This window comes from Protopterus annectens, chromosome 1.part1 (assembly GCF_019279795.1).
Source record: "Protopterus annectens isolate FY-2018-M chromosome 1.part1, PAN1.0, whole genome shotgun sequence".
Classification (NCBI taxonomy): Eukaryota; Metazoa; Chordata; order Ceratodontiformes; family Protopteridae; genus Protopterus; species Protopterus annectens.
In genome coordinates this window covers 133,632,724-133,656,739 of record NC_056726.1, presented here as the reverse complement: position 1 = coordinate 133,656,739, position 24,016 = coordinate 133,632,724, and the positions used below count along the sequence as shown (strand labels likewise).

The 24,016-nt window shown below is 45.1% G+C and overlaps 1 protein-coding gene across 1 annotated transcript in view; it reads right to left on the bottom strand.

The window, feature by feature from the left end:
* SMPDL3A (sphingomyelin phosphodiesterase acid like 3A) overlaps positions 1–24,016 on the bottom strand; it is a 467,859-nt gene that overhangs the window by 113,987 nt on the left and 329,856 nt on the right. Inside the window, exon 6 of the mRNA XM_044073852.1 lies at positions 4,163–4,343. Coding sequence (XP_043929787.1) covers positions 4,163–4,343 — 181 coding nt within the window. The remainder of the gene's footprint in view (positions 1–4,162; positions 4,344–24,016) is intronic.

Below are 24,016 nucleotides of genomic sequence, written 5' to 3'. Positions count from 1 at the left end.
AGGTACAAAAACACCTGGAATCCCTGAAGTCTCAGATGAGCTGTTACCACTGCTAGGCATTTCGTGAACACTCTGTGGGCCTTTGAGAGACCGAAAGGCAGGGCTCTGAATTGGTAGTGATTGGCTCCCAACCAGAAGTGAAGGAGGCTCCTGGAGCACTTGTCCATCTTGATATGGTAATACGCATCTCAGAGATCTAATGAGCACATCCACACATCCTCCTGCAGAAAGGCAAGGATGGATTAAACTGTGACCATGCGGAACTTGGTCTGAACTACCGGTTTGTTTAGTTGGCTGAGATCCAGAATGAGCCTCCAGTCCCCTGTCTTCTTTGGCACCAAAAGGAATCATGAGTAAAACCCTGAACCGCACTGGTCTGGGCGGACCTGTTGGGTGGCTCATTTTTGACATAGCTTTCGTATTTCGGAAGCTGCCTCCTCCCTTTGACTGGGTGGAACATCGGGAAGGGATTTTGGAGGTCTTAGATAAGATGTTAGGGGAATGTAGTAGCCTCTGGTAATGATTCTCTGCACCCACTGATCATTTGTAATAGAAAGCCAAGCAGCTTGACGCAGAGAAAAACGTGCCCCAACTGCTTCCAGAGGAAAGCAATCGGGCAGCGCTTCAGGAGTGCTGATGCAGTCTACCCAAGAAGGAATCTCTGGAGCCCTGATTCCGGAGACCCCCTCTGCCCCAAAAGGGGCATCTTCCAATATTGGAACCCCCTCTGCCTCTGGGGGGAGTCCTCATCATGTGCGTCACAGAAAGGACCTTGAGATGTCTTGTGCCACATCTTCCCACTCCTCGGGTTCCTGGAAAAGGAACGCTGAGGCTTGGAAAAGCATAGGCCCACAGCAGACAAGGTCTTCCCATCTTGCTCGCACCTGGCTAATGTATCCTTGACCTTAACACCGAATAGAGCTGATGGTCCGATAGGGGCATTTAAAAAGGAAGACTTGAAGGAGATCGCGAGGCACAAATGTGCATCCAAGTGTGGCGTCTCATGACTACGCCTGCACCAGCAGCTCTAGCCACTCCTTCAGTTACGTGGGACAGAGACACCATGGACGAATTGGATACTGACTCTAGGGTGGCAAGTCGAGAAGCAACTTTATCATGTGCTTAATCTGAAACTTGGCCTGCGAGGGTCCCAGAGAGTTCGGAGATAAGATATCTCTGGAGCCTCATAAAATGTGCCACAAAGTTCAGAGACCTGACTGCAAAGGTCGCTGGCACAAAAACTCACTTCCCTAACCTGTCCACTGCCCGGGACTCTCTGTTGGGTGGGTGGACAGCAGGACTCTCTTTTGCAAGGTCCTTTTTCATGGCTGCCACCACCACCATTGCATCCACTGGCAAACCTCTAGACCAACGGGGTTGATCCTCTGGAGGGGAGAGTACCTTGTCTGAACTTCTGGGGATGGCCTCAATGGTGTCCGGGTTCTTCCATGCCCTCTGCACAATGAGCTTAACCAACTCATCAGTGGGGGGGGTCACCCAAGAAGTACAGGGCCAAGAGTGAAAGGCCTGCAGGAATATGGATTCCTCCGAGGAAGGGTTGGAGGGCTTCCAGTCACCCCTCTGTTTCAAGATTTCCAGGATGTCTCCAAAAGAGACATCATCAAGGGGTGACCATGGGGATCCTTCCCCATCATCGTAGTCTGTATCTTCTGTGAGGGACTCCTCTGGGGAGTCCATGTGTTTCCTCTTACATGCCCATTTCAAAGGGGATTCTTCGGTGAGAGCATCCGATGAAGACTCATAAAGGGAAATACCCTGGACAGGGGTTTCCTGGGCTTTGTGCTCTTGGAGTCCTGGGGGGGGTGGCCTTTGACAGCTGCGACTCAGAAGGAACTGGAGGGATGACCGACGCTGGAGGATTGCTAGAAGCAAGCACCCTTTCCATTACCTGGAAAGCGGGCCCACCCGAAGAGGAGTGGGAACCCAGAACCAAAGAAGACAAAATCGGAACCGGAGTCACATCCCACTCCACACGGTTCGCCCCCAGGGAAGGAGCCTCAAGCAAACTCGGGGCAGTAGTCACCCTCGGACCCGATGCCGGGACCGACAACACAGTCAGGACCAAGACCGGAACCAGAGGTTACACCACCCCAAGCATGAGATTGAGGAAGGGTGGGTTCCTTAGGAACCGACACCCAAAGGGGCCTCGGGGCCTCAGGCACTATCAATGTCGGCACCAAGGAAGGAGGTCCTCTCAAAAACATCAGAGGGATCCAAGGGAGGAGAATATGTAGGGGACGCTGGTGTAATAGACCCAAAGCCAGGAGTGGGATGGGGTCTAGGCAAATTTGAAATTCCTCTGGCGGTCAGCAGCTGGTCAAAAAAGCACATCACATCCAATTCTGAAAGGCTCCTGGTGGATCTTACTGATGAGTGGGAATCAGGCCGGTCCAAAAAGGGGCTGTAGGCTTGTCCTGCAAACGGGCCCACAGATGATGAGTACTGGGTCCATGGCGTATCACAGAACAACACAGACAATTCCAGCTTAGAAACCTGCAACAAAGGAATGGTTGGAGCCGAGAACGGGCTCGGAGCCGAAGCCACAACAGGGGTGGATGTCAAGAACGGCTCCGATGTTGATGTCGGAACCGACATCAGAATGGAGATGGGCTGAAACCGAGGTAGTAGATGGAGCCGTAGTCGTCGGGGCCGGGGTAGGCGCTGACGAGGCGACTTTGGTATGCTTCACTGGAGCCGAACGCAGAGCGGAGGTAGTCGGAACCGAGGAGGCAGTACGGTGCTCGGAGGAAGACTTTTGGGCCTTGTGCTTATGGCTTTTACCTCTGTCACCAACCGGTGAAGAGGGATCCAAGCAAGGACGTTTTCTTGTCCATAGAAGAGGGGATGAGACCTCCATCACAGAAATAGCCTCCGAAAAAGGCGATGAAAGCAGGCCCTTCAGGATCAGTTTATTACGATGCTCATTCAGTGTCCACTGACAGAAGCTAGCACAAATATCACATGGGGGTTTGCCGGCAAATGCGGAACCCCCAAACAGTACACCCACTCTTCATGAAGGTTGCTATTTGGAAGTTTACCACTGCAAGAAGAGCAGTGTTTAAACCCTGTAGTTCCCTTCTTCTCAGACATAATAGCGAACACTCACACAAAAAGAAAGAGATAGGAAAGTGAGGAAAGTAAAGAAAGTGAAGGGAGAGGAAATACCAACAATGGTAATGGGATACCACAAGGGTAGAAAGGCCAATATCAACAATGGTATGAAAGGGATACCTGTGGGTAGAGCTGAGTGTAGAAAGATACCAAAGAACTAGTAACTTGTAAATTTATAAAGATAAATCACTTAGCTGGAGAGCTCGGTAAAACGCTGCTATATGGCTGCGCATCAAACGAGATCTGAGGTAACTGAGTGAAGGGCATTGTGGGTAGCATCTTAGCACGAGAGTTTTTGGTGCACGCAAACTTGGTATAAGGCCAACTCGGTTCTGAGGGCTCGGAACCGAACCCATCAGTGATGAATAGGAAGAAGATTAACAACTTCAGATCATATGTTTTAATAAAATACTTTAAGAGTTGGCTGAGTTAGGTTTTCTGCACAGTTATATTCTCATGCTTATATAGCAAAGTTACTACAAATGTGCACACACATACACTCACATGCACAAAGAGATACGCATGTGTACACACGAGCTCACATGCACACACACACACACACACACACACACACACACACACACATGCATGCACACACACACATACACACACACACACACACACACACACACACACACACACACACACACACACACACACACACACACACAATACAGCTGCATTCTTCTCCTTCTGTGTCTCCTTTAGTCCGTCACAATTGTTGCTGCAGTTTCTTTGTTTCCTTGTTTGGACCCAGAAAGAACTGACAAAAGAGCAAGTCGTGCTTTCTTTTATAGCCAGGCTGTCCACTACTGGTCATAGCATTTGACTGCAACCATGTGCCCTAGGGGATGTTTGACAGTTGAAAACCTCTTTCTGAAGACTGATGCTCATCACTGGCTAAATCTTCCAAATCACATACATAATCCCCTGCTGCAATGATCCTACTATACATCCATTTACTGTCATGGTGAGTTATCACGTATCTGTATTTTCTGCAATAAATCAAGTGATATGCAAAGCAAATTACCTTTTTCATCATGTAGGATCATAAGGCTATCTCTGTGGGTGTGTCCAAAAAATTGCCCAGCAATGATGTCACTGTACGTGCGAAGGATTTTCACTAGTCTTTCATTGAAGTGTGCCCGCATAGCAGGAGTGTATCTTGCGAAAGCCAAGTAACCAACTGGAACATGAGCTATCACATACACCTAGAAAACACAAATAGAGTGTCTATATATAATAAAACAAAAGAAAATGCAGTTTGATATAACCAAGGTTGACAGCTCTCCGTCATGATTAACAACTACCACAGTGAATATGTATTTGTTATATGTGACATCACAGGTTCACCTTGGTAGGTACTGTATACGAATGAGAAAAAGCACAAAAATGTTTAAATCCTACCAGGAAGCAGGAGACACATGACAATTGAAAGGTGAGGACTTAGAAATCTAAATTCTGCCAAATAAAGACACATTCCTGGAGACTTGGTCTAAACTGAAGTACTGGCCTTTAACAGCACTATTTTCCAATAGGCAGTGAACTGTTTGATAACAGCAGAGGTTTGTTCCGCAAATTCCAATCCCTCCCCACCTCCCTGCAGCAAAGAGAATTAACAGATTTTTCATCTTTTGACACATATTCACTTCAACTAGAACCTGACCTCATTGTGTAACTCCATTTCATGAAAAATTCTTTCTGCCATGCAGAAACAAAACAGCAAGGTGGAAGGACTGGCTTAAGGACAACTCTAATTCCACCTTTGTGAGTGGAAAAATTAAAGTCATGTCATCACCATAACTGGGCATCTGTGTTGTCCATTTTCATTATTCTTCAATGTATGGGTTACTGATCCAACCTCGATCTGACTTGGACACATTTTACAAACTTTGGATTTAACTACTGAGCTCCTCCCTCTACCCATAATGCCCTAGTCCATCCCCAATACCTCAGATTGTGTTTGCTGCCTTAAAAGTCTCATTATATAATAGCGTAGAGGAATTAAACCAGGGCTCAAACCTGGAATTACATGTTCCAGAGGACCATTAGGTCTCACTAGAAATTGACAGGAAGGGGGAAGGAGAAAGGAGAGTAGAGGAAGAATGAAAATGGACAGCACAGATGCCTAGTTGTGGGGAGTACATAACTTTAATATCTGACATTGTTCTTTTCATTCTTCCTCAACATATGGGACAGAGTGTCCCCAGCTACTTAAATCTTGGGTGGCCATCATAGAAGGATATTCCGGAGAACTGCTGAACCAAAAGCAGCTCCTCTTTTGGAAATTATGTCCAATTTGTAATGAATAATAAAGGTATGAGATTTAGACCAGGTGCCTTCTGCATAAATATCATCAATGGAAGTTCTAGACCAGAAGGTAGATGAGGTGGTCATGGATCTAGTTGAATGGGATTTGTTGGGTTTGGCACGGAGATGCCTTGCTGGGAATATATCCAGGAAATGCAGTTAGTTATCCATTTGGCCAAGGTAACTTTAGAAACTGGAGAACCCAGCTGCCTAGGTGAAAAAGAGACAAATAGCTGGTCCATATTTCTGAAATCCTTTGTTCTGTGTAAGTAGAAGCATAGTTGTCTATGCACATCTAAAGCTGTACCATGTACTGTATTCTCCCTTGTTCAAAAATTTTAGAAAGTAGACTAGTAAATGAATGGTTTGATTTATATTTGATTCAGAGCCACTTTTGTCAAGAAAGAAGGACTAGTTGATAAAGCAACCCTGTCTTAATGAAAAACAATAAAAGGAGCTTTTGATAAAACAGCCTGAAGTTCAGAAATCCTTTAAGCAGAAGTAATAGCAACTAAAAAGACTGTTTTCCAAGACATGAAATTTAAGTCAGTTTTTGATGAGGGTTCAAAGGTTGTTGAGTTAAGCTTTGAAATACGAGTGTTAAATCTCGGGGAGGTGATACATCTTTCACTGGGGGATGAGCACAAAGGTGCCCTTCAGAAAAGCCTTTCCTAATTTGGAAGCAGCCAAGCAATAAGCATTATCTCCTGGATGAAAGTTTGATGTACTTTGATTGTGGAAAAACTAGCATCTTCCTTAAAAAGAGGAGTAAAAAGTCCAGTACAGCAGAAATAGGGCAGTAAATGGATCAATGTAATTTTCCAGGGCCCATAATGAAAATCTTCTCCATCTGCTCTTGTAAATTCTCTTAGTGTAATCTTTCTGTGAGGGCAAAAGTATAACATAACCAAAGAAGAAAACCTGGGCTGTCTAGCTATTAATGGAAATGGAGAAACCATATGGTTAGATTGAAAGCTGGAATATTGGGATGTTTTACCCCCGAAGGATGTGACAGAACGCCTGGACTGGGGTCCAGTATCCAAGGAGGATAATGAAGATGAGACCAAAGAAAGGGGAATCAGACCTGGAGAGGCCAGAAGGGGGCAATGAGGATAAGTGAGCTCTTCAACCACCTGGCTTTCTCTAACAATTTCAGAATAAGAGGTACTGAGGTATAGGTGTAAAAGAGACCGAAGGATCAAACATGGGCTAGGGCATCTCTCAGTGACTCTCCCTGAGGGATGATCAGGGTAAAGTACCTGCTGCATTTGTTGTTGTGGGTAGAAGCAAAAAGACTTCAGCAAGGTTGGCCCCAATGACAGAAAATTTTCTCTGCCACTGATTGATTGAGAGACCAATCGTAAGGCATCACAATGAACCTGCTGAGTTTGTCTGCTAGTACGTTGGATTTCCCTGGAATGTGTGTTGCTACTAGAAAGCAGTTGAAGGAGATTGCTAACTGCCACACTCTCATAGCTTCTCAGCAGAGGGATTAAGATTGAGTTCCCCCTTGTTTGTTGATGTACCAGTCTACAGATATGTTGTCGGTTTGGATTACAATGATCCCTGGAGGTAGAACATCTTGAAATGACTGCAGCACTAGTAGGACTTCTCTCATCTCCAGGACAATGATATGTCAATTGGTTTCTTGGGTGGACCACATGCCCTGGACCGTTCATCCCAAAAAATGCCCCTCCACCACAGTTGGGAGGCATCTGTGGTCACTGTGGCTACTGGGGGAGACAGAACGAAGGGGTGACCTATGTAAATGTTGTCTGACTGGATCCACCAGTGAATATGATTTCTGCATACTGGACTAAGTCTGACTTGGAAGAATAGAGGCTGTCAACGAATAGACCAATGAACAGTTAGAGTTCACTGAAGAACATGCATATAGTACCATGCTAATGGGACTAGTACTACAGACGCTGCCATGGAACCTAGGGCCTGAAAGACAAGTCTGCCAGAGAAGCAGGATGAGAAAAAATTTGATGAACCTAAGACCTGGTTGTGCATATATGATAAAGAGGTAAAGAAGCAATCTGACTTATTGTGTTTAGATTAGCACCAGTCAACTCTGGGCTTTGTACTGGTAGCAGTCTCTATTTGGGAATACTGATTGTAATGTCTAGTGACTGGCAAATTTGGAGCAAATAGTCCTTGGACTGTTCTAGGAGATACATGCTTGGGGAGGTGAGAAGCCAGTCATCTAGGTATGGAAACACTCGGAATTCTTGCAGTCTCAGGTGAGTTGCTGCAACTGCCATACACTTGGTAAACATTATGCGGGCTGTGATGAGTCCAAAGGGCAGGGCTCTGAATTGAGAGTGACTGTCTCCCACTGAAAGCACAAGGGTCTTCAGGAGTGTCTGTTTATTTTGATACGATAGTACAAGTCCTGAAGACTGACTGAGCACCTCCAATCATCCTTATGGAAAAGAGGTAGACTGGACTGAACTGTGACCATTCAGAACTTTGGTTTCTTCACAAATTGGTTCAGGTTCCTTAGATCCAAAACTGGTGTCAGGTCCCCATCTTCTTTGGGACTAAAAAAAACCTTGAGTAGGTTCCAAATCCTCTCTGGTCTGGTGGGACCTCCTGGATGACTTTCTTGTCCAGCAGATTTTGAATTTCTTGAGCTGCAGCTTTTCTCTGACTGGAGGAATGTCAGGAAGCTTTTTTCTTTCAAAAGCGAGCATTTGGGAAAATGGTACAACATAACTTCTGGCTATTATTTTTAGCACCCAAGAATCTTTTGTTATAGTAGCCCAGGCATCTGGGTGCAAGGCCAATCATTCCCAACTGTCTCCAGAGGTGGATAGTAGGGCAGCACTACAGGAGCACTGGAAGGGTATATCTGGAATGGGATCTCAGAAATCTTGATTTTGTGGGCCTCTTCTGCCACAAGGACGGCATCTTCCATTTGAACTCCCTGCTTTGCCTCTGAAGGAGCTGTCTCTGGATAAATCTTGAAAAGATCTCTGGGATTTACAGAACCACAGTTTCTTGCCTCCTCTTTTGATGCCTTGAAAAGGATCGTTGAAAGGTAGAAAAACAAATCCCTAAAGCAGAGTCTTTCCTTCTTGTTCACTGAAGGAAAGTATTTCTTTCAAAGAAGGACCAAACAAGGATGGTCCATCAAAAGAAGCATCGATGAAAGAAGACACATCCAGACAGGTCTCCTAATGGCAATGCCTGAATCAGCAGCCTGTAAGGTGCCTTCTGCTGCATAAGAAATCAACTTCATGGACACATTTGTAATGCATAAAAGAGTGGACAGCTGTGAAGATGATCTTTTGTAATGTTCTGCATGCATGGACTCCAAGAGATTTTGAGAGTTCCTTGGTCAAATCTCGCTGCAGTCTTGTAAAGTGTGCCAAATAGTTCAGGGACCTCAAGAAAAAGGTTGATGAAGCAAACATGTGCTTTCCATACCTGTCCAATGCCATGGACTCTCAGTTAGGGAGGGTGGACAGAGGAGCTCTTTTCTGCTAACTCCTTCTTGGCGGCTGCCACCACAACCATTGCATCAATAGGGACTCCTTTTCTCCAATGGGCTTATCTTTAGCAGTAGCTAAAATTTTGTCTGGACGGTGTAGGATCGGTACAACAGAATCCAGTTCCTTCCATGCCCAGCTAGAGGCTAGGTCAATAAGCTCATAGGCCGGGGGAGTCACCCAAGACATAGATGGGCCAGCAGAAAAAGCCTCCAGAAATACTGACTGCTCACGGGAGGAATTATCTGATGGCCAACCACCTTTCTGCTTAAGGATTTCCAAAATGTCTCCAAAGGAGATATCATCAGGTTGTGACCTGGGAGATGCTTCCCCTTCATCATAGTTAGTATCTTCAGTGAGAGATTCCAAGGGAGAATCTATGTGTCTCCTTTTACATGTTCTGTTTCAGTGAACCTCCTCAGCATGATGCTCTGGGGAGGTGTCTGAAGAGAGGTATAGTTCTTCCATGGAAACTGTCTGGATGCTAGATGGTACTGGTTGTCTCTGTGGAGTAGGTCTGATGGGAATCACAGCTCGGAACCATAGAGGGAAAGGGTGTAGGATCTGAGGATGTTTGAGAGACTGGATCTCTTGAATGAGAGAACATGCCCTCCACAACCTCAAAGGCAGATGGACCCGGAGAAGACGTGGTCAGCTGCACCGAAGCCGAGAATTCCAAAGCAGGCAGATCACAACTTTGTCTGGATCTGTGCCTTGAAGAAAGAACCAGACCTGAGCTATCTAGTTCTGAGGCTCTGAAGGGCAAGGATGGATCTGACATCATTAGAGTAGATTCTAACAAACACACCAACCAGTAGAAATGTTTACTTTTTTATTCCAACAAAGCTTTCAGGAATACTCCCTTCATCAGTGTTTAACTAACATTCAAAATCATTTAATTTTATACTCTAATTCAAACAACACATGACACAGCCAACCAATACAGTTATAAAAACAATTAATTATGCAAACAATGTGTTAAGCAAGCAATATATACAAGCAGGGTATTCAAAAAGTACAGTTGTGTACACTTACCATAAATGTAGATGTTCGAGTGTATTCACTGTTGCAGTCATCACATTTAGGTTATCTGCCTGCAGGTAGCCCTCAGTCGGCCTGAATACCAGAGTCTTGGGATTTCTGCATCGGATGCTATCGCTTCTTCCATGACATCAAGTTGTCAGGGGTACAAAACATGCAGCCGATGCCATTACACCATGAAATCATTTTATCTTGCCCCAGATGTCAGGAGCTCCCACAATAGGAAACAATTATATGGTGTGGAACACCCCCAGCAAAAAGTAAATACCAATGTTATAAGATATGGCCAAACAAAAAAGAATACGTAGAAGTATAGAAAAGTCAGGGGGCTGGAGGAAGGGTAACCAGGACTGCAACAGTGAATACACTCGAACATCTACATTTATAGTAAGTGTACACAACTGTACTGTGTTCTTCATGTTTCACCGTTGCAGTCATCACATTTGGGTTGATTCCCAAAGCTGAGGATGGATGGAGGCAGTCAAGAAGCATTAGGGCTGGCATGCAGGCCCTGTGAGACTGCTGTGGCAAATCCAGCTCTGGATTTAGAAAAGATAGGTAAGTGGCAATGCTTGGTAAAGGAGTGTACAGAGCTCCAAGTTGCAGCTTCCAGGATGCCTCTGATAGCGACTCCCCTGAGAAATGCTGTAGAGGTTGATGTAGCCCTAGTGGAATGTGTTCTGATCCCCTGTGGGGTAGGTTTCCCATGGTGTTTGTAGCAGAAATGGATGCAGTGTGCTATCCATTTAGAAATGGTTTGCTTTGAAATGGCCTTACCCTCTGTCCCTGTAGCAAAGCTGACTAGCAGCTGGTCATATTTCCTGAAAGGTTTAGTCCTGTCCAGATAGAACCTAAGCTGCCTGTGCACGTCCAGGGAGTGCAGGATCCTTTCCCCTTTATTCTGAGGATTAGGGAAAAAAGTTGGCAAATGAATGGATTGGTTTAAAGCCACACTAGACACCACCTTGGGCATAAATGATGGGTTAGTCCTGAGGGAAACCCTGTCCACATGGAAGATAATGAAGGGTTCCATGGGCATAACGGCCTGCAATTCAGACACACTTCTTGCTGAAATGATGGCTAGAAGTAAAGCTGTTTTCCAGGAGAGGAATTTTAACTCTGCTGAGGCAGCAGGTTCAAAGAGTGGAAGCGTGAGTTTTTCCAATACAAAGTTAAGGTCCCAGGCTGGAGTGGGAGCTCTCCTGGGGAGTCTTAAATTTTTGGCTCCTCTCAGGAACTGTTTGACCAGAGGATGAGAGAAGAGGGGTGGCTCAGTATTATAATGAGCTGAGATGGCAGAGGCATGAATCTTAATTGAAGAGAAGGATAGGCCTTTGTGGAGCATTTCTGTTAAGTAATCTAGTACATGAGGTAAGCTGGGCACAGTTGTGTCCATTCCTTGAGACTGGTGCCAAGAACAGCATCTTTTCCACTTTTCTGAATAGGATTTTCTAGTACCAGGCCTCCTTACCTCAAGGATGACATCCAGCATATGTTTACTGGGGGCTGCTGGTGATGAGTTCAAGGGATGAGCCAGGCTGCTAGGATCAGGGTTTGTAGCTGAGGATGCAAAATCTGGCCCTCCTGCTGGGGCAGCAGGGAGGGGGTCTGAGGCAGGTGCCATGATGGCAGTACTGTCAGACTGCGCAGAAGTGGGTACCAGTGCTGGCATGGCCAGTCTAGTGCAATGGAGATTGTCCTTGGCTTGTCCTGTTTGCTCTTTAATAGAACCTTCGAGAGGAGGGGCAGAGGGGGAAAGGCATAGACTGAGAGGTTTTCCCATACAAAGAACTGGGCATCCACTTTCCATGCTTGGATGTGGGGAGTTCAGGTGCAATATTTGCTCAATTGATAGTTCTGAGGGGAAGCAAAGAGGTCCACCTCTTGTGCCCCCCACCTGTGGATCAGAAGCTTGAATGATTTGGGTTCCAGTTTCCACTCGTTTGGGTCTATTAGATTTCTGCTTAAGTTGTCTGCCAGTGAATTTGGTTTGCCTGGCAGGAATTGAGCTTGCAGGTGCACTTGATTGCTCAAGGCTGTGGTCCACATAGTCATGGCTAACCTGCAGAGTGGGTAGTTATAGGGTCCCCCCTGTTTGTTTATGTACCACATAACTGTGGTGTTGTCTGTCTTTATCAACAGTTGCCCTGGAAGAATAAGGCATTTGAAGGCTGTCAGAACATTCTGTACAGCTAACATTTCTTTTTTGATTGATATGCAGGTGCATTTGCTTTGGGGTCCACTTTTCTTGAATACATTGTCCTGCCAAGTGAGCCCCCCATGCATAGTCTGATGCATCTATTGTTAGGGTTTGGGTGGCAGGAGGTTGAGTGAAAGGGAGTCCTTTGTTGTGGTAGCAGGCCTCTTCCCACCAAAGGAACTCTGCCTTTAGGCAAGGAATGATAGGAATCATTGTTTCCAGGTCTTGAGAATGTTGACACCAGAGACTTTTTAAGTACCACTGAAGTTTTCTCATATACAGTCTTGCATATGGAATTAGTAGAATGCAAGAGGCCATGAACCCTAGGGCTTGCAGTGTTTTTCTTGCAGATAGCTGAGTTTTTCTGGAGTAAGGAATGCCATCTGGGAAGTTGTATTCAAGCTTGGTCCCAGGAATACAATCTGTTGGCTAGGTACCAGATGTGATTTCTTTTCATTGATTGTGTACCCCAGTGAAGTTAGAAGTCTCTTTACAAATGTCAGGTGCTGGAGTAGCAATTCCTGACTGTCCGCCTGAATCAGGCAATCGTCCAAGTATGGGTAAATTTGAAATTTTCTCTGCCTGCACTATGCAATGGCTGGAGCTAGGCATTTTGTGAATACCCTTCGCCATAGATAAGCCAAAGGGAAGTGCAGAGAAAGTACAGTTGTGTACCTACCATAAATGTAGATGTTCGAGTGTATTCACTGTTGCAGTCGTTACACTTGGGTTATCCTACTGGCAGGCTACCCGCAGTTGGGCTGAATTCCAAAGTCCTGGTCCGGCGTCAGTTGCTGTCACCTCTTCCCTGACATCAGTATGCCAGGAGTATAAAAGATGCAGCCGACACCATTTTCTTCAGTTTTTCTTGCCCCAGATGTCAGGTGCCCCCAAAAGGGTAGGCTAAAAATTCTACTCATAAAAAAGCATGCACTAACATAAACATTACCTACATCTACAAGCAAATACACCACATAGGTTGTATAGAAAAGAGAAGTACAGATAAGTCCCAGCAATGAAAGGGGGATGGGTGGGAGGGTTTGGACTGCAATAGTGAATACACCGAACATCTACATTTATGGTGGCTTTGTACACATACTATGTTCATCGTGTTTCACTGTTGCAGTCATTACACTTGGGTTGAATCCCAAAGCTGAGGTTGGGTGGCTGGGCCTAATTTATGGTAGGTACACAACTGTACTATGTTCATCGTGTTTCACTGTTGCAGTCATTACACTTGGGTTGAATCCCAAAGCTGAGGTTGGGTGGCTGGGCCTAAATAGAATTAGGAGTGGCTATGAGGCCCTGTAGAACTGCAGTGGCAAAGCCTGCTCTGGATTTAGAGTAAACAGGTAAGTGGGAGTGCTTTGTAAAAGTGTGCACTGAAGTCCAAATTGCAGCCCCCAAAATGTCCTTGGTTGGTACTCATCTGAGGAAGGCTGCTGAAGTGGCTGCTGATCTGGTTGAATGTGGCCTAATGCCCTTAGGCACTGATTTGCCATATTGTGAATAGCGGAAACTAATGCAGTCGCCTATCCATTTTGAAATAGTCTGCTTTGAAATAGCTTTTCCTTGCGATCCTGCAGCATATGCCACTAAGAGTTGCTCAGTCTTTCTGAAAGCTTTAGTTTTGTCCAAATAAAAGCATAGCTGTTTGTGTATGTCCAAAGAATGCAGAAGTCTCTCCCCCTTATTCTGTGGGTTTGGATAAAAGGTAGGCAAATGAATGGTTTGGTTAAGGGTCACACTGGACACTACCTTAGGCATAAATGTTGGGTTAGTCCTTAGAGAAACCATGTCCGGATGGAAAATAATAAAAGGTTCCACAGCCATTAGTGCCTGTAACTCTGAGACTCTTCTTGCTGAAGTTATTGCTAGGAACAGAGCTGTTTTCCATGATAAGTATTTTATCTCAGCTGTATTGGCTGGCTCAAAAGGAGGCAGTGTGAGCTTTTCCAAGACATAATTGAGGTCCCATGCAAGTATTGGAGCTCTCCTTGGAGGTCTTATATTTTTGGCCCCTCTGAGATACTGCCTTAGCAGTGGATGTGAAAAAATAGGTGGGTCCGTATTGTAATGAGCTGAAATGGCAGAGGCATGGATCTTAATTGATGAGAAGGATAGGCGTTTGTCCAGCATCTCAGTTAGGTATTGTAAAATCTGAGGAATATTTGGTACAAGCATGTCCATTCCTTGTGCCTGGTTCCCAGCACAGAATCTCTTCCATTTTTCTTCATAAGATTTTCTGGTGCTGGGCCTCCTGGCCTCCAAAATAACATCCATAACTGCTTTAGAGAGAGGTGTGTTCTGAATGGTTACATTATCCGCCAAGCAGCCAGATTTAGGGTTCTGAGTTGGCTGTGCAGGATCTGATTGTTTTGTTGAGTCAGCAAATCGGGAATTTGAGGGAATGTCCAGGCTGAGCCTTGAGACAAGCTCTTTAGGGTTGGGTACCAGTGCTGGCGTGCAATCAGTATCATTTTTGGCTTCTCTTGTCTGACCTTTAGGAGTACCTTGGGGAGGAGAGGCAGTGGAGGCAAAGCATATACTGTAAGGGTTTTCCAGCTGAATGATAGGGCATCCACTTTCCATGCTTGTTTGTGATAAGTCCTTGTGCAGAATCTCTGTAGCTGGCAGTTGTGAGGGGAGGAAAATAGATCTATGTCTGGGCGTCCCCATTTCCCTGTTATCATGCTGAAGATTTGTGGATCTAGTTTCCACTTGTGAGGATCCAGGAGGTTTCTGCTTAGATCATCTGCCAGAGTATTTGTCTTTCCTGGCAGGAATTGTGCTTGCAGGTGTACTTGATAAGTCAATGCTGTGTTCCACAGAGTCATTGCTTGTCTGCAGAGGGGGTGGGAATGTGTGCCTCCTTGCTTGTTTATGTACCACATGACTGTAGTATTGTCTGTCTTTATCAGCAGTTGTCCTGGATGAAGTAGATCCTTGAAGGCTGTCAGGGCATTCTGTACAGCTAGCATTTCTTTTTGACTGACATGAAGATGCATTTGGCTTGCGGGCCATGTGCCCTGAATACATTTTCCTGCCATGTGGGCCCCCCAGGCATAATCTGATGCATCTGTTGTTAGTGTTTGCCTGGCTGTGGGTAAAGTGAATGGCTGTCCCTTGTTGTGGTGATAGGCCTGTGCCCACCATCGAAACTCCTGTTGCAGGCAGGGAATGAGGGTAATTAATGTTTCCAGGCTGTGACAATGTTGAGTCCAAACACTTTTTAGATACCATTGTAGTTTCCTCAAATGCAGTCTTGCATATGGAATTAACAGAATGCAGGATGCCATGAAGCCCAAAGCCTGCAGGATTTTTCTTGCAGATAACTGGGTCTTTGTTGCCATCATTACGAAGTAAGAAGTCAGTTGCCTTTGTTTGTCTCGCGTGAGATAAGCCATCTGGGCAGTTGTATTTAAGCTTGCACCCAGGAATATTATCTCTTGAGAGGGTACCAGTTTTGATTTCTTTTCGTTTACTGTGTACCCTAGGCAAATTAGTAATCTTTTTACAAATGCCAGATGCTTCAGTAGAATGTCCTTGTTCTCTGCTTGAATAAGGCAGTCATCCAAGTAAGGATATATTTGTATTCCTTTGTCTGCAAAATGCAATTACTGGTGCCAGGCATTTGTGAAGATTCTGGGCGAGTAGATAAGCCAAAGGGCAGTGCAGAGAATTGGCAGTGCATTGAGCCAGCTCTGAATCTGAGGTATCTTCTGCAAAGATTGTCTGATTGGGACATGCAGGTATGCCTCTTTGAGGTCCAAAGTTACAAGCTGCCTTTCTGCCCAGAATGGGCAGAAGCTGCTGCAGTGTCAACGCTTTGAATTTTGGAACGTCCAGAAAAGTGTTTAGAATAGACAGGTCCAGTATTGGTCTCCAGGCTTTGTCCTTTCTGGGTACCAAGAAAAGTCTTGAGTAAAACTTTGTCCCTGCTCTTGCTGTGGTACTCGCTGAATAGCCCTCATGTCCATAAGGGATGAAACTTGCTTTTGTGCCTCTGCCCATTGATTGTGTGGCAGGTCTGGCATACCTTTGTCTTGGAAGGGTGTGAAAGTGAAACCTGTAGCCCTGAGACACTATATTCAAGACCCATTTGTTCTGGGTGATCATGTGCCAATTTTGAGAAAAAGTGCTAGTTTCTAACGGTGCTGTCAACAGATAAGTGTTTGGCACTGCAGAGGAAAGTCATTAAGGACCGTTTCCTGTATGGCTGTGATTTGTCTTCTCCCGCTTTTGGGTAGTGGAGCACCCCATTGTTTAGGCCTGTATGAGCCTTGGGGGTGGGATCTGCCTCCTAGGGAACATCTGTGCCTCTTTGTGGCCTGTCAGTGATGCTGGAAAGGACTAATTCTTAGAAGGCCACTTCCTGCCAACTCTGGGTGGCTGTACCTGTAGTGGAAATCCTTAACTGTCTGCATAGATTTCACTTGTCCTCCATTTTCTTCAACACCTCTTCTGCCTTAACACCAAACAAAGGTATCATGCTGTAATGGAGCATCCAATAATTTTGCTTTAACATGATCAGGCAGATTCTGTTCCTTTAACCAAGCATGCCTTCTAATGACAGAACCTCGTGAACAGCGGCCCTGCAAGAGGGCCTCCAGTGAATCAAAACCATATTGCAAAGTATGCTTTCCCACTTGTTCAGCTGCATGCAATAAATCCTGCATTTCCTTGTTATCAGAACATTCAGAATATGTCAACATTTTCTGTTCACTTAGCAGTGACATTAAGCTATTGCTGATATTTAAGCATATGAAACTGACAATTCTAAAAGCCCTTACAGCCAAGGTAGCAGAAGTGTAAACTTTTTCCCATCTGTCCAGTGCCCTAGAATCCCTATCATCAGAGGGGCAGGGTTTTGCAGTGGAAGCCTTGACCCCTTTGGGACCCTGAGATACATAGTTTCTGGGTCAGCAGCAGGGTTTTTTATAGAAATTTATGAGGAGAGTCTGGCTTTAACAGGTGCAGGGGGTAAAGAGTCAGGAGAACAGGCAGGACTCTGAAAATAGATCATCTACAATGTCTAAAACAGGTAGAATAGCAAAGAGGTCTGTGCTGAGGCAGTAAAAGAAAGTCTCTGAGCCTTTCTTAGATTCTGACTAATCTTGGCTCCTCCCAGTGAAAATGCTCCCTCATGGTACATGCAGGGTTTCCCCAAAAGAATAATCCCTCAGGAGGAGAGGCTGAAGGAATAGATTCTTCAGCACTCAGAATCCTCATAGGGAGGAAGAGAGGCATCCCTGATAAGAAGAGGAGTCAGAGGAAATGGAAACCTGATCCAAGAAGAGTCATGATGCAATATGCCCTGCCCAGGCCTCTTATCAGGAGGGGATGGGAACCCCTGATCAAAAGTAATTAGGTCTTCGGCCATTTTAAGAATTCACTGCTACTCAGGCATGGAAGTCTGTCCAGGAGGGAATGCTGTACTTATTTCTTTTGTCTTTAGAGCCGTTTTTAGTCTTTGCCTTTGAAGCTGAGGTTTGCTTGACATTAATATCAACAGGTGTGGAGTCTGAGAAACACCCTTCAGAAGGCCGATGCCTGCTCAAGCGGCACTGAGTCACATCTGAGGAATAGTTTCGAGTGTCCAATACCTTGAGTGTCCAGGAGGCCCAATGGACTCAACACGCGTGGGAGTCAGGAAGTGGCCTGTTGGCTCTGTGAGGTAGCAGGTGTCAGGGAACTCTAAAGCGCCTATTGAGAATCGCGACTGGCCTAGTCAAGGCCTAAATTAATTTGGTTCCGGGACCCTCGAATGCCTGGGTCCTTTTCCTTGCGCTTTTATAAACTCCTGTCATCGGCTGTTCTGTGATCGGCATTATATAATTCAAATCTTTCGCCAAAGTAATGAAAGGCAAAATCGCATTACCCGACATGCTTAATAGTGCTGTTGGATAAATCCAGCACAAAACCGACTGGCCCCAGCTAACAGCTGTTGTGGTCAGGGGCCTAGGCAAGGAATACAGAAAGAATGAAAACTCCTTATGAGTGTATTTGCTTCCCACAAGAAATACAATTGTATAACTTTTTCTGACATCAGTCTGGAGCAAGAAAAAAGTTTCCCACAATGGGGTACTTGCCAAGCTTTAATGAAGACTTTGGATCTGAAATTGGATTTTAAAAATCTTTTGTGAGTCAGCCCGACCCGGCACTTAGAACTGCTTTTTGCTTCGGGCACTGTCAGCGGCAAGAAAGACTGAAGAAAATGAATTATTCACGGAGCTGCATCTTTTATACCCCTGGCGCACTGACATCAGGGAAAAGGCGACAGCAACTGACGCCTTAGGACCAGGACTTGGAATTATAAGGCTGACTCGGGTAGCCTGCACAGAAAAGGACAAACCAGAAGTGTGTAATGACTGCAAATAGTGAAACCGCGATGAACATCTGTCCAGTGCATAGAGCTTGCCCTGAAATGCAGAGAATTTCCTGCAAGATTCCCTTATGCGGATTTGCAGATAAGCTTCTTTTAAGTCCAGGGTGGCTAGCCAGAGTCAACAGCTAGCATATAGGAAGCAGCTGTTGGAGAGTAAGCATTATGAACCTTGGAACCACCAGGAAGGTGTTGAGAATAGAGCAGATCCAGGATAGGGCGCCAAGAGTTTTTCTTTTCTGGGTACCAGAAACAGTCTGAGTAAAACCCTTGTCCCCTTTGCTCTGCTGGGACAGTGTTGAAGTTAAACCTTGATACTAAGAAGAGTAGGCTTTGCTTTTGGGCCTCTGCCCCACTGGTTTTGGGGAGGGTCTGGCCATCCCCTTGGGGCTGGCAGTGAGTGGAAGTAGAATCTGGTATCCCTGGGATGCAATGTTCAACACCCATCTGTCCTGGGTGATGTACTCCCAGTTTTTTGCATGCAGGGTGAGTTTTTCCTCATAAAAGTGCACAGGACTTTGTGGGCAAGGCTTGGGAAAAGAGTTAAAGGATAAGGTCACTGCAAGATTTTACACACCATAGGATAGTGGCTTACTACTCCCCTGTTTTAGAGGTGGGAGCACTCCATTGCTTAGATCTGTGCATACCCTGAGGACTGTAATCTTGGTGGTCTGCTACCCCTTGGCTTGGACTGAGAAGATCTGGGAGAGACTGGAAAGGGACCAGTTTTTAGATGGACAATGACTACCTGGAATCTAGGTGGCTGTACCTGTATAGGAAATCTTTAACAGTTTGCAAATATTTGTTAGCTTTTTCCTCCCTCTTTTTGAGGACTTCTTTCTGCTTTATTGCCAAACAGGCATTCTTGGTTTTAAAAAGGTGCGGCATCTAGTAATTTTGCTCCTCGACATGGTCTGGAAAAGATTTGTTCTTTACAAGTCAAGCATGCTTCTAAGAACTGGACCCAGTGACCAGCAGCCCTGCAAGATGCCTCTAAGGCATCAAAACCACATTGCAGCAGTATGTTTTCCAACTTGTTAGCAGAATGCATTAACTCTTATGAAATCTTTATGTTCTGCACTATCAGAAATCAACATAATTTTCTGTTTAAATTAACTCCATAATATGCTGTTGATACTTTAACATATATGAAACTGGTAATTTAAAGCCCTGAATATGTGGAGTGTTATGAGGTGTATACCTTCTTACCCCATCTGTTCCAAAGCTCAGAGTCCCTGGGTCCAAGGTAGGGTTTCGGCCGTTTTAGCCTTTAATGCCTTTGTGGTCCCTGGGAATGGTCTCCTGGATCCACAGTAGGACTTAAAGAGGAATTTGTGGGAGTCAGTACTTGCAATACCTGTCAGCTCTCGGGAGCTGAGGGAAAGTATTTATTTATTACTTTATATTTGTTGACCGATAGTCCACTGATGCATGTCCATTTTCAGCAGAGAGTAGTTCTGGGTGGAGAAAATGCTCCAAGGATAAGCAACACAGCATTATGGTAATACCAAAGCATTGTATATTACAGCACAGACCTATTTGGAAAGATATAAGTAAGCAGTTAAACAAGTTCCATAGGGTTACAGTTAATCCTGAGTGCAAATCAGGATTAAATTAAATTACACAGTATATTAGTTGTCACACATTCTAGAGAGAGTTGAATAGGTTTGATAAGCATTGATTATAGCCAGTTATGCCAAATGTCGTTCGAGTTCAGTTTTAAATCTAAGTGTAGAAAGTAAGGTGGCATTTAGCTGGAAGAAAATCAGGGTCTACTTGTAAAGTTTGCAACAGAGAGTCACCGCCGTGTTATTAATTTTGATAGTCTGAATTAGTGGTTTGTTAGAGATCGACGTGGCTCAGGATTAGCACATGTATTGCATGCATGTGAGTATTGTCCAGTTTTACAGAGAGGATTTATGAAGGCAATCAGTTGGTTATACCGGATTAGGCTGGGTAGCTCCAAGCCACCAAGCTGACGATTGATGCAATGATGTGTCCTAGTGCAGCCCAGTGTCAAACCTGGGTAAATGCATGTAGTAAATTGAGAGCGACACAGTCTGTTTAAATTTGAGAGCAGAGGATGCATAAGAAGGGTTGGAAAGAAGGTGAGCGAGCCATGGCAATTTTAGCTGGAGGGAAGAAGGCTTATTCTAAAGCATCTCAGTTTTTTACTGGATGGTTTTGATAGTTTGTTACCGCCGCAGGCCTGGAATTTAGATTATTATCTATGACACACCTAACAGCTTGTAGAGGGTCAGGGGAGATTATTGTGCCATCATTTGAATTTATGGTAAAGGAAGTGGTAGACCCACGGTTCATGAATATAATACATTTTAGTTTTTTTTGGGATTTAGGGATCAGACGACGCCTCAGAAGCCAGTTTTCTATTGTATTAAAGGTGGTCTGGGTAGCTGACCATAACTCTACTGGATGAAGTAGATCCTTGAAGGCTGTCAGGGCATTCTGTACAGCTAGCATTTCTTTTTGACTGACATGAAGATGCATTTGGCTTGCGGGCCATGTGCCCTGAATACATTTTCCTGCCATGTGGGCCCCCCAGGCATAATCTGATGCATCTGTTGTTAGTGTTTGCCTGGCTGTGGGTAAAGTGAATGGCTGTCCCTTGTTGTGGTGATAGGCCTGTGCCCACCATCGAAACTCCTGTTGCAGGCAGGGAATGAGGGTAATTAATGTTTCCAGGCTGTGACAATGTTGAGTCCAAACACTTTTTAGATACCATTGTAGTTTCCTCAAATGCAGTCTTGCATATGGAATTAACAGAATGCAGGATGCCATGAAGCCCAAAGCCTGCAGGATTTTTCTTGCAGATAACTGGGTCTTTGTTGCCATCATTACGAAGTAAGAAGTCAGTTGCCTTTGTTTGTCTCGCGTGAGATAAGCCATCTGGGCAGTTGTATTTAAGCTTGCACCCAGGAATATTATCTCTTGAGAGGGTACCAGTTTTGATTTCTTTTCGTTTACTGTGTACCCTAGGCAAATTAGTAATCTTTTTACAAATGCCAGATGCTTCAGTAGAATGTCCTTGTTCTCTGCTTGAATAAGGCAGTCATCCAAGTAAGGATATATTTGTATTCCTTTGTCTGCAAAATGCAATTACTGGTGCCAGGCATTTTGTGAAGATTCTGGGCGCAGTAGATAAGCCAAAGGGCAGTGCAGAGAATTGGTAGTGCATTGAGCCAGCTCTGAATCTGAGGTATCTTCTGCAAGATTGTCTGATTGGGACATGCAGGTATGCCTCTTTGAGGTCCAAAGTTACAAGCCAAGCCTTCTTGCCCAGAATGGGCAGAAGCTGCTGCAGTGTCAACGTTTTGAATTTTGGAACGTCCAGAAAAGTGTTTAGAATAGACAGGTCCAGTATTGGTCTCCAGGCTTTGTCCTTTCTGGGTACCAAGAAAAGTCTTGAGTAAAATCCTTGTCCCTGCTCTTGCTGTGGTACTCGCTGAATAGCCCTCATGTCCACAAGGGATGAAACTTGCTTTTGTGCCTCTGCCCATTGATTGTGTGGCAGGTCTGGCATACCTTTTGTCTTTGGAAGGGTGTGAAAGTGAAACCCGTAGCCCTGAGACACTATATTCAAGACCCATTTGTTCTGGGTGATCATGTGCCAATTTTGAGAAAAAAGTGCTAGTTTCCCCCCTAACGGTGCTGTCAACAGATAAGTGTTTGGCACTGGCAGAGGAAAGTCATTGGGACTGTTTCCTGTATGGCTGTGATTTGTCTTCTCCGCTTTTGGAGGTAGGAGCACCCCATTGTTTAGGCCTGTATGAGCCTTGGGGGTGGGATCTGCCTCTAGGGCATCTGTGCCTCTTTGTGGCCTGTCTGATGCTGGAAAGGACTAATTCTTAGAAGGCCACTTCCTGCTAACTCTGGGTGGCTGTACCTGTAGGAAATCCTTAACTGTCTGCATAGATTTCACTTTATCCTCCATTTTCTTCAACACCTCTTCTGCCTTAACACCAAACAAAGTATCATGCTGTAATGGAGCATCCAATAATTTTGCTTTAACATGATCAGGCAGATTCTGTTCCTTTAACCAAGCATGCCTTCTAATGACAGAACCCGTAACAGCGGCCCTGCAAGAGGCCTCCAGTGAATCGAAACCACATTGCAAAGTATGCTTTCCCACTTGTTCAGCTGCATGCAATAAATCCTGCATTTCCTTGTTATCAGAACATTCAGAATATGTCAACATTTTCTGTTTTAGCAGTGACATTAAGTATTGCTGATATTTAAGCATATGAAACTGACAATTTAAAGCCCTTACAGCCAAGGTAGCAGAAGTGTAAACTTTTTTCCCCCATCTGTCCAGTGCCCTAGAATCCCTATCAGAGGGGGCAGGGTTTTTTGCAGTGGAAGCCTTGACCCCTTTGGGACCCTGAGATATAGTTTCTGGGTCAGCAGCAGGGTTTTTATATAGAAATTTATGAGAGTCTGGCTTAACAGGTGCAGGGGGTAAAGAGTCAGGAGACAGGCCGGACTCTGAAAATAGATCATCTACAATGTCTAAAACAGGTAGAATAGCAAGAGGTCTGTGCTGAGGCAGTAAAAGAAAGTCTCTGAGCCTTTTCTTAGATTCTGACTAATCTTGGCTCTCCCAGTGAAAATGCTCCCTCATGGTATGCAGGGTTTCCCCAAAAGAATAATCCTCAGGAGGAGAGGCTGAAGGAATAGATTCTTCAGCATCAGAATCCTCATAGGGAGGAAGAGAGTATCCCTGATAAGAAGAGGAGTCAGAGGAAATGGAAACCTGATCAGAAGAGTCATATTCTGTCTCTTGCCTAGGCCTCTTATCAGGAGGGGGATGGGAACCCCTGATCAAAGTAATTAGGTCTTCGGCCATTTTAAGCATCTGCTACTCAGGCATGGAAGTCTGTCCAGGAGAATGCTGTACTTATTTCTTTGTCTTTAGAGCTGTTTTAGTCTTTGCCTTTGAAGCTGAGGTTTGCTTGACATATTACTGTGTAGGTCTGAAAACACCCTCAGAAGCCGATGCCTGCTCAGCGGCACTGGTCACATCTGAGGGAATAGTTTCCGAGTGTCCAATACCTTGAGTGTCCAGAGGCCTAGTCGGCTCCACGTGGGAGTCGGAAGTGGCCTGTGGCTCTGAGGTAGCAGGTGTCAGGGGCTGCGAAAGCGCCTCATTGAGAACCGGCGACTGGCCTAGTCAAGGCCTCGTCGTCGGTTTTGGACCTCGAATGCCTGTCCTTTTCCTTGCGTTTTTTATAAACTCCGGTCATCGGCTGTTCTGACGGCATTATATAATTAAATCTTCGGCCAAAGTAATGAAAGGCAAAATCGTACCGATGCTTAATAGTGCGTTGGATAAATCTAGCACAAAACCGACAGCTAGCAATGTTGTGGTCAGGGCCTAGGCAAGGAATACAGAAAGAATGAAAATCCTTATGAGGTATTTGCTTCCCACAAGAA